The sequence below is a fragment of the Berghia stephanieae genome, chromosome 10 (genome assembly GCF_034508935.2).
Source record: "Berghia stephanieae isolate SIO BIC M18660-M18661 chromosome 10, UCSD_Bste_1.3, whole genome shotgun sequence".
Taxonomy (NCBI): domain Eukaryota; kingdom Metazoa; phylum Mollusca; class Gastropoda; order Nudibranchia; family Aeolidiidae; genus Berghia; species Berghia stephanieae.
The window spans coordinates 39,566,624-39,578,295 of NC_088369.1; the positions used below are offsets into that span (position 1 = coordinate 39,566,624).

General features: G+C 37.4%; 2 protein-coding genes across 11 annotated transcripts in view; both read right to left on the reverse strand.

Moving 5' to 3' along the window:
- LOC144955939 (uncharacterized) overlaps positions 1-1,729 on the reverse strand; it is a 19,063-nt gene extending 17,334 nt beyond the window's left edge. The window contains exons 1-2 of the mRNA XM_078886199.1: positions 1,664-1,729; positions 1,119-1,169 (exon numbers count right to left, since the gene is read on the reverse strand). Coding sequence (XP_078742325.1) covers positions 1,119-1,169; positions 1,664-1,729 — 117 coding nt within the window. The remainder of the gene's footprint in view (positions 1-1,118; positions 1,170-1,663) is intronic.
- Positions 1-11,672, reverse strand: part of LOC144981110 (uncharacterized) — a 92,634-nt gene that overhangs the window by 40,533 nt on the left and 40,429 nt on the right. The window lies entirely within an intron of this gene.

Sequence of the window (11,672 nt, forward strand, 5' to 3'; positions counted from 1 at the left end):
GTCTGCAAGCTGAGATCCAAGGCTTCCAGTTCTCTATGTACAGTTCTTGTCTCAGTTTCCTTGAGTTGCCTCAACCTATTTTTCCTTGCATCGACATGCACGTATTTGGCATGTCTGATGATATCAATTCTTTATATGATCTTCTTACAATGGAAATCTCAAAATATTGTCCATTAATATATTAATTATATTAAATTATCAATATTAAACTAGGCCCATAAGTGGATTCGGATGTCCGACCTGCATATAGATAGTTCAAAGATGACGTCACTCAGGCCTTTGTTATTGTTTTTGCCATCCGCGTTTGTGAGTTGTTCTCACTAAACTGTATTAACCAGACTATAAAAGTTCATGGTTACACAGAGTTTGTGTGTTGGTCCGTTATACTTCCGGATGGCAATGTTGTGAACTTCTTGGCCATGCGCATTCTATCTATATGCAAACGTCGGCTGGCATCCTGCAGACATGACCAAGCCACCTCAAACATCTGGCTCAGATGGCGTTTAAATTCTGTGTCGACCCTATATTTTTGCAAGAGATCCTCATTTCTAATGACATTGGTCCATAAGGTCCTTCGCAGACATTTGGTCTGGAAAACTTACAATTTCTGTCCTGTTGTATTTATCTTCCAACAATCTGACCAAAACAGCCGTGTACTGGAGACATTGCTCTTAAAAACTTTATCTTTTTTTTCTTCAAAACTCTCCATTTTTTCAGCAGAGTGCATGTTGTGAAATCGAAATATATTTTATTATTATTTAAAATACGTCTCTTTGGTGATCTTTTTAACTAGTACTCTTACAATATCCATCATTGTTTATAGCTATATACTTATTTATACCGGAGTCGAGTGGGGAAATGTGTGCCGTGTTCGGCCGAGGATATAATGCAGAAGCCAAAGAGTTTTGTGGTCAGTGTTATTGATGTTGATGATGATGATGATGATGATGATGATGATGCTGATGATGATGATGATGATGATGATGATGATGATGATGATGGTGATGATGATGATGATGATGATGATGATGATGATGATGATGATGATGATGATGATGATGATGATGATGATGATGATGATGATGAGAAATAACAAGATTGGTGATGATGATACTCACGGCCAATCCCTTCTGTCCTTTACAAATGCATCGCTGGCAGTCGTCGCATCCCTGGAAAAGACATGAATGACATTGAAATTGTAATCTGGCATAAAACAATCAATACATCAACTAGAGAAAGAACGTGTGCAATACGACCCGTGACAGTTGGGTATTCATGTCTGGCCGCTATTTTTTCCAGCTTACGTCTGCTTTGGATTTACCAGTTAACCGCTGTACTTACTCTGGGGAGAACAAACAGGGAATGAGATTAGCGGAAGAGTAGCGTCCCTTGATTGGACATCACCTTACAGAGAGAACGTCAACATGATTTTGCGCATGCGTCTCTCTCGTCCTCGCTTTCGGTGAAGTGTCTCCGGAAGCGAGGACTAGAGACGCATGCGTACAACCAACATGACGTTCTCTCTCTAATAACTTTTCCGCCGGTGACGTCCAATCAAGGGACGCTACTCTTCTGCTAATCTCATTCCCTATTGAAAAATGTGTCCAAATAACTTTTTCTTCAAATATCGATCGATTTAAATGACCCTCATCTTGGCAAAAACTCTCAAATCTGGGGAGAAGACCTTCGTCTCGGCAAAAACTCTCAAATCTGGGGAGAAGACCTTCATCTCGGCAAAAAAATAGGGTTTTTTATGAAGATGAGGGTCATTTAAATCGATTGATATTTGAAGTACGAACTTTTCTGACCAAATTTTTAGATAGTTTTTCCAGAGTACGACAGTTAACTTGTTGATGTTGCCATTGCTTTGTAAAAAAAAAAAAAAAGAAATGAAGTGAGTAGGAAAGTGCCAGAAGACAATTAAGAATAAAGAGAATAGTAATTTCGCGGCGGCGATGGGGGCTCGAACCCGCGCCCTTACTGGTACGACAACTCCGCCTGGCCGGGGAGAGCGTGACTCTACCGTATGAGCTATCCACGATCCCAACTAAAGATGGCTTCTAACCCTAGTCAACCCCCATCGCCGCCGCGAAATTTTGATTCTCTATTGTCTAAGACCATTGCTTTGCATAAAACTGCCAAAAAGAAGTTCAGTCGGGTTATTTGGATGGCCAAGACAACAAGGTTCCCCCTTGAAGAAAAAGACGAACTTTGAAAAAATAGACTTTTGGAACTCGTCGGTAAAAGTTGTCCAATCAAGTCATAATCTTGTGAATTTCGTTACAAAATTTTGGCCAAGGTTGTTGAGAATTTCCCCGTCAGATTTGTAGGCTACAAGATGATTTTTTTTTTACATTTGTACATTGCATCACAAAGCACAAAGCATACAGTTATCTATATTTCGAAATTGTTTTGTGGTTTTAATGGTAAGGAACAAACAAGCATAGTCTCGAATAGTAAGAGTAATCCCACCATGTTACAATGTATTGTTCAAAGAGCCACGTTTTGCGTTCACGTTTAAAGTCAAAATAGAATAGAAGCGAGTCGTGGCCTGTCCTAAATGTTAAATGTTGCTGTTGGCCAGGGACCCCTTGTAAAGCGCTTTGAGCACGTTTAGTGGATATTGCGCTATATCAAAACTCAACTTAGAATTCATATTTAAATTTAAACAAGTATATTATTGATTGGGTGCTCGAATGTCTTAGTGAGAGAACACAGTATTTTCAATAGGCTTCAAGAGTCGTGACGTCACTTCCCTCGTAATGACGCATAGTAAATTAGTAACTGCTTCTAAACTATCGGAACAATGGCGGGCGCCCTTATGAAATACTTCTCCAAGAAGCATAACAGTATATCCAGGAGGAGAAAAACATTATAAATATGATCATGTTTTGACTTTTATACATTCTGATTACATGGCATGTGAAAAAGTTCTAGCCAGCACAAAGAATTAAAAATACAAATTTTCTTTGTTTAGAACCAAGCTGCTCGTTGCTAGGCGGACGTGACATCAGACTATTGAATCCTATTATGACAAGGCGTGTCTAGCAGCACAACTACAAATATTAGTGCTCCTCAGGGTTGTGTATTGTCCCCTGTATTATTCACGATATACACGAATGACTGTAGAAGTCTAGACCCGAGTGTGCCTTTAATGAAGTATGCAGATGACCTTCGTGGCCTTATAACAAAGGGTAACGAAGTAGCTTATAGGCAGGAAATCGATAGATTTGTGTCTTGGTGTGATGTGGCTATGTGGTCTTGTGGTATGACACTTGCTTTCGGATTGGAAGGTCCTGGGTTCGAGCTCGCTCGGAGCATAGTTGAGTCCTTGGAGAAGGTTCTTTACTCTACATTCTCTCACCGGACCGAGGTGTAAAATGAATACCTGGCCGTTAAAAAGCGTTTTCTTTGTCGGGGAAAATGTAATAAAAGGCGGCATGTTTCGTTCTACATGTTACGTGTTGCTGTTTGTCAGGGACCCTTTGTAAAGCGCTTTGTACACGTTTAGTGGATATCCAGCTATATAAAAAGCTCAATGTTTTAAAAATTTAGAGCTAACATAAGCAAGACAAAGGAGCAAGTAATTGACTTTAGGAAAGTAAAGGAACAAGTGTAACCGTTAAAATCAAATGATCAATTAGTTCAGCAAATTCCTCATTACAAATCTAAGGTGTAACGATTGATGGCAGGCTCAAGTGGGATGAACACTTGAAAATTATTAAATATAAGATGTGCAGACGTACTTATTTTTATCAAAACTTTCTCAGTTTAGATTAGATAAAACCCTCTGCACATTATTTTATAAAGCAGTTATTATCGAAAGTGTCTTGTCATTTTGTATAACAGCTTTGGGAGGCAATTGCTTAGCAGTGGAAAAGAACAAGATAAATTAAATAATTAAACAATCTGATAAAACTATATTATACTGATGTTGACAATGTAGATCTTTCATATAAGAAATGTGTGAGTAAAATACATAAAATATTAAACGACCAGCATCGTCCACTAAGACCATATTGTGTTATTATATCAGGAAGGAGTGGTCGCCCCTTCTCTATCTCAACTAAGACAGAGAGACACCGAAAAATACTTTCTGCAGTCTAGTTTCAGAATAATCACAAAAAAGCGAAACGAAGAGAACCAACATAACAAATGAAAATAGTACTGTCTGTTCCATTAGTTAATATTACTGTAATGTGTGTGGTTATCTTGATATGTTAGATAACGTCATGAAAATGCAATCCTTAAAAAAGGAGAATCCCCTATCTAAAATGGGAATCCCCATCCAGGTAGCCACGATTACGGCATGCAGCTCAGCTTTTAGTATAGAAGTCTACCGTAACATATATATATATATATATATATATATATATATATATATATATATATATATATATATATATATATATATATGGGATTACTCACTTATATGTGGCCAAAACATATGTTTCTGTGGCTTTCATCGTAGCCATCGTTATGTTATAGCCTGATACTGATATCCAAAAGGACTGGCAGTTTGACGCCATTATTTGGTTTTTGCACCGTCTAGTGAGTTGTCGTTAGTAGAGCTCATGGAAACAAGTTATTTCATTGGTTGAACTATTGAATACAACTCACGATTTGTTTTCTTTTGTGGCAAAAGACTGGCATTTTGACGTCATTTTTTGGTCAGTATCAGCGTGGCCCTCGTAAAGTTATGGCCTGACACTGACCAAAAAATGACGCCAAAATGCCAGTCTTTTGCTACAAAAGAAAACAAATCGTGAGTTGAATTCAATAGTTCAACCCATGAAATGACTTGTTTCCATGAGCTCTACTAACGACAACTCACTAATGACGTCAGACTGCCAGTCCTTTTGGATTTCAGTATCAGGCTATAACATAACGATGGCTACGGTATCAGGCCATAACTTTACGATGGCCACGGTATCAGGCCATAACTTTACGAAGGGCACGCTTTCATCCACGTCGTCAGTTGTCATATTGTCCGCAGAATAATTTTATTCCCTTTGAGATCGATGTTGATCGATATGACAACTGACGACGTGGATGAAAGCCTCAGAAACATGTTTATGTTTTGGCCACATATAAGTGAGTGATCCCATTTATATTTTCATATTAGTTCTAACCATCATTATCGAGAACTTTCGTACCTACGTGTACCCACCAACACGCATATATATATATATATATATATATATATATATATATATATATATATATAATATATATATACTCTGGTCGTCAGTCACTTGCTGGGTTCCAGCAGTATAACTAAGTGCTCCGATTTTATGAAGAAATAAACAACAGCGAGAAATCAACAAGCTACCCAATGTTTTGGTTTCAATTGAACGAGAGAGAAAACAACTTATCTACAATCCGAGCAGGAAATTCAGCTTTACCGTGAGATTCGAGCCGATAGGGGAGTGAAGGGAGAAGGTGCATGGAGGAAGATGGAAAAGAGAAGGTCCACCTGATGATGCAGTACATGGGAGTGTCACTGATGCTTGTCGTGCAGATAGATGTATATAGATAGTTCGAAGATGACGTCACTCAGGTCTTTGTTATTGTTTTTTGCCATCCGCGTTTATGAGGAATACTCCCTGAACTGTATTAACCTGGCTATAAACGTTCATGGATACACACAGTTTTGTGTGTTAGTCCGTTATACTTCCGGATGGCAATGTTATGAGCTTCTTAGCCAAGCGCATACTATCTATAGATAGTATGCGCTTGGCTAATAAGCTCATAACATTGCCATCCGGAAGTATAACGGACCAACACACAAAACTGTGTGTAACCATGAACTTTTATAGTGTGGTTGATACAGTTTAGTGAGAATCGCTCACAAACGCGGATGGCAAAATACAATAACAAAGGCTTGAGTGACGTCATCTTCATTCTATCTATATAACCCCTTTACGACTAAGCTGATTTTATTTGTTTTCAGATAAAAGTTCCTTTTATCTTTATTATTGTTTACAGAGAATAAGGGCTAACCCACACCGGAGACTGACCATAGATAACACAGTGGATATTGTTCTATATTAAAACTCAACTTAGAATTTAGATTTAAATTTAAACAAGTATATTACTGCTTGGGTGCTCGGATTTCTTACAGAGAGAACACAGTATTTTCAATAGGCTTCAACAGTCGTGACGTCACTTCCCTCCTTCACACGTGCTCGGACAAACATACTTGGTTGTTTATAAACAATAACGTGAATGAAATCGACCTCTTGCTGATCATTGTTGTTGTTTTTATACCGCCAAATGGGTGACTAGTTATCACACGACTTTCTTGATCAAACTATAACGTTTAAGTATACAATATAGTTTTATGTGTTGGTTCTATTGATCATTGATCAAGCGGTAGAACAGTGTGTATCTTATGTAGATACATACCATCGATAGTAAAACCTGTGTAGTTTGCTATGTTAACCAATCACTATTATCGTTTACATTATGACGGCTGTCCGAGAGGCGTGGTTATCTATGTGTCTATTCTCACACCCAGGTCGTCTAGAATTAAGCGTGGGAATGAATGTGGTACAGTAGAGAAAGTCTGAATTGAGGAGGGAATAAATGTTTGTATGTATGTGTGTATGTATGTATGTATATATGTATGTGTACCTGTGTGTGTGTGTGTGTCTGTGTGTTTAATGTGTGTGTGTATGTGTATGTGAAGGTCTGAAATGAGAGTGAGTAAAGTAGAGAAAGCGTGAATGGGCACGATCTATATTACCTTTCCATGTGCTCGAGGTCATTGGTCACATTGGAATATGTGCTCAAAGTGACCCTCATAGTGAAAAGTGTTCACAGTTTTTGAAATATCTAACATTACGATTGGTCATTTTGTTCAGCTTGACACATGGGTATGCTAACAACTTTCATAAACAAAGCAGCGTGTTTACATTTATGAAGAAATATCCAATCGTTGTACAGCAACAAATCATGTGATTGATGACTTTGTTGGACGAAAACATGGATATAGATCGCTCCCATTGAGGAAGGGATATGTTTGCGTGTTTGTGTGTGCATGTGTGTATGTATGTATGCATGTATGTGTATGAGTGCGTGTGTGTTAAATATGTGTGAAGGTTTAGAAATGAGAGTGAGGAAAGTAGAGAACGCTGAGAATGGAGGAAGGTCAAATGTTTGTGTGTCGTGTGTGTGTGTGTGTGTGTGTGAACTTAATGTGTGTGTGTGTGAAAGTGTGAGGATGGGGGTGAGTAAAATAAAGAAATTGTGAATTGAGGAGCAAATGTGTCGATTTGTTTGTGTGTGTGTGTGTATTTGTGTGTGTGAACTTAATGTGTGTGTGTGTGTGTGAAAGAGTGAGGATGAGGGTGAGTAAAATAAAGAAATTGTGAATTGAGGAGGAGCAAATGGGTCGATTTGTCTGTGTATGTGTGTGTTGTGTGTGTGTGTGTGTGTGTGCGTGTGTGTATGAATGAAGGTGTGAGAGTGAGTAAAGTAGAGAAATCGTGAATTGAGGAGGGGTTAAATGTTTGTGTATGTTTGTGTGCTTGTGTGTGTGGTTTGATAGTAGCACGGTGCACGTGTGTGTATATGTGTGTTTTTCAGACTTGATTTAATGTGAAGTGCTGAGCGTATGTTTATGTCTGTACTCGAATTGTTTTGATATATATATATATATATATATATATATATATATATATATATATATATATATATGTGTGTGTGTGTGTGTGTGTGTCTGTGTGTGTGAGAGAGAGAGCGAGTGAGTGAGTGAGTGAGTGAATAAGTGTGTGTTCAGGGAGAGGTACCTGTGCTCAGTAAGTGCTAGCGCGAGTGTGTGTGTGTGTGTGTGTGTGTGTGTGTGTGTACGTTTGTATGTGTGTGTATGTGTATGCATGTGTGTTTGGAAAAAGATGGGTGGGGGAGGGGGCGGAAAGAGAGAAAGAGATGGGAAGATTAAGAAAGGAGATAAGAGAGAGAGAGAGAGAGAGAGAGAGAGAGAGAGAGAGAAAGAATGCCTCAAGACATCTTATCTTCTTGTAAATGAGATAAAAACCGAGAATGGTGTGTGTGTCTGTATGTGTGTGTGTGTGTGTGTTTGTGTGTGTGTTTGTGTGTTTGTATGCGTGTGTGTATAAACCTGAATGCCTTCTATAGAAAATAGGACAAAGTAGTCTTGTATTTTCTTAATACCTAGTGTTACTAAAACAATAAAACGAGATCTGGTGTTGAAGCGATGGGGAGGGAAATGAAGCTATATTATTATAAGGTTTCCAATAGTATTACATGTATAAAGAAAAGGGAAAAGTGACGTTGGTTATTCCAGTATTAGACCGTAGCCATCGGTAACTTATAGCCTGACACCGTAGCCATCGTTAACTTATAGCCTGACACTGACCAAAAAATGACTTCAAAATGCCAGTCTTTGGCCACAAAAGAAAACAAATCGTGAGTTGTATTCAATAGTTCAACCAATGAAATAACTTCCATGAGCTCTCCTCACGACAACTCACTTAGGCGGTGCAAAAACCAAATAATGACGTCAAAATGCCAGTCTTTTTGGGTTTCAGTGTCAGGCTATAACATAACGATGGCTACGCTGACACTGACCAAAAAATGACACTGAAACCCAAAAAGACATTTTTACGTCATTATTTGTTGTTTTGTTTGTTGTTTTCTTTTTATTGCACCGCCGCCTGGTGAGTTGTCGTTAGTAGTGCTCATGGAAACAAGTTATTTTGTTTTCTTTTGTGGCCAAAGACCGGCATTTTGACGTCATTTTTTTGTCAGTGTCAGGCTATAAGTTAACGATGGCTACGCTAGAACCCACTAAGACCCATATTTTGACATCATTTTTAAGGTTTGTGCAGCGCCAAGTAAGTTGTCGTTAGTAGTGCTCAAGGAAACAGGTGATTTCATTGGTTGAACTACTGAATCCAGTTCACGATTTGTTTTCTTTTGTGGCCAAAGACTTGTCTTTTGACAACATGCTTTGGCCAGTGTCAGACCGTAGCCATCTTTAACATATAGATAATATTGCCATCCGGAAGTATAACGGACCAACACACAAAACTATGTGTAACCATGGACTTTTATAGTCTGGTTCTTACAGTTTAGTGAGAATTACTCATAAAGATGGATGGCAAAAAACAATAATAAAGACCAGAGTGACGTCATCTCCGTTCTATCTATTAACCAGACTATAAACGATCAGGATAACACACAGTTTTGTGTGTTTGCCAGTTATACTTCGGATGGCAATGTTGCGAACGTCTTAGCCAAGTGCATACTATCTATAGCCTGACACTAGAACCATAGCCATCGTAAAGTTATAGCCTGACACTGACCAAAAAATGACGTCAAAAGGCCAGTCTTTTGCCACAAAAGAAACAATCACAGTCTTCTCACAAACCTGAAGCTTTTATAAACATCGGAGACTACATTAAAAAAAAACACAGTCAATAGGATTCAATAGTCGTAGTCACTTCCTTCCTTATGACGCATGGTAACTTAGTAACGCTGGCTCTTAAACTATCGGATTAATGTCACACCGCCCGGCAACGGCCGCCATCTTGGTTCTAAACAAAGAAAATCATTACTTTTTATTCTTCATGCTGGCTAGAACTTTTCATATGCCTTGTGATCAGAATGTGTAAAAGTCAAAACTTGATCAAATGTATGGGGTTTTTCTCCTCTGGATACGGTTTTATGCTCGCCGGAGAACTATTTCATACGGGCGTCCGCCATTGTTCCGATAGTTTAGAGCCAATGTTACTAAGTTACCATGCGTCATTAAGGAGGAAGTGACGCTCGGCTATTGAATCCTATTTCATAGCTAGTTAGTTTAGATAGTATGCGCTTGGCTAAGAAGCTCACAACTGTGCATCCGGAAGTATAACGGACCAACACACAAAACTGTGTGTAACCTATTTATCTCTATCTATCTATCTATCTATCTATCTGTTTGTTTGTCTGTCTATCTATCTATCTATCTATCTATCTATCTATCTATCTATCTATCTATCTATCTATCTATCTATCTTATCTATCTTTCTCTCTGTATCTATCTATATATCTATCTGTCTGGTCTATCTATCTATCTATCTATCTATCTATCTATCTATCTATCTATTTATATCTATATCTATCTATTTAATCTATCTAATCTATCTATCTATCCTCTCTCTCTCTCTCTCTCTCTCTCTCTCTCTCTATCTGTCTATCTATCTATCTATATATATATCTATCTATCTATAACTATCTTATCTATCTCTCTCATCTCTCTCTGTTTCTATCTATCTCTCTATCTATCTATCTATCTTTCTATCTATCTATCTATCTATCTATCTATCTATCTATCTATCTATCTTTATATCTATCTATCTTTCTATCTATATCTATATTTATTATCAGAATATTTCCTGCCATTTCGTCCGTTCCGTCCAATTGACTATCCATTTCTAATCAACGACAAGACAGGCAAACAATTCGTAATTTCATAGCTAGTTAGTTTAGAAAGTATGTGCTTGGCTAAGAAGCTCACAACAGTGCATCCGGAAGTATAACGGATCAACACACAAAACTGTGTGTAACCTATCTATCTATCTATATATCTATCTATCTATCTGTCCGTTTGTTTGTCTGTCTATCTATCTATCTATCTATCTATCTTATCTATCTTATCTATCTATCTCTGTATATATCTATGTATCTATCTGTCTAGTCTATCTATCTATCTATCTATCTATCTATTTATATCTATATCTATCTATTTAATCTATCTAATCCATCTATCTATCCTCTCTCTCTATCTCTCTCTCTCTCTCTCTCTCTCTCTCTCTATCTATCTATCTATCTATCTATCTATATATCTATCTTTATATCTATCTATCTATCTATATCTATATTTATCATCTATCAAAAAATAAATCAATCCATCCATCCATTTCACACACACACACACACACACACACACACACATATATATATATTTTATATATATATATATATATATATATGTATATAATATACATATATATATATTATATTTTTTTGTGTGTATATATATATATATATATGTGTGTGTGTGTGTGTGTGTGAATGTGTGTATGTGTGTGTTAAGTTACTCCGTTAAATGGATATTTTCTAATCATTCTGTCTACTTGTAATCTCATTAAAAATGCTTAGTTATTGCATGAAAAAACCCATACCGTAAACACACCGTTAAAACAACTTATTGGCATTTTTCCCCCTCTCAAATATCAGATGTAAGCCTTTTTGTATATTTTCAAAATAATTTTGATATTAGATGTAATTTTTTAAAGGATTAATATTAGCTATATACCATTAATTAACATAATTTGAATACCAAAAGAAAACGAAGTATTTTATATAGGCAGTAGAGAACGGAGGGCACTTTGTGTCCTCTTGACGGACGAGCACATGTTGCTCTATTGGAGCCACATACCGGAAGTCAGTCGTCCATCTTGTTTTAATGAAAAATCTCTGGGCTCTACTAACGACAACTCACTAGACGTTGTACAAAACCTAGAAAATGACGTCAAACTGCCAGTCCTGGAGGATTTTTTAAAATGAGCTTTATATAGCGCAATATCCACTAAATGTGCCTAGAGCGCTTTACAAGGGGTCCCTGGTCAACACCAACATTTAACATGTAGAACAGGACA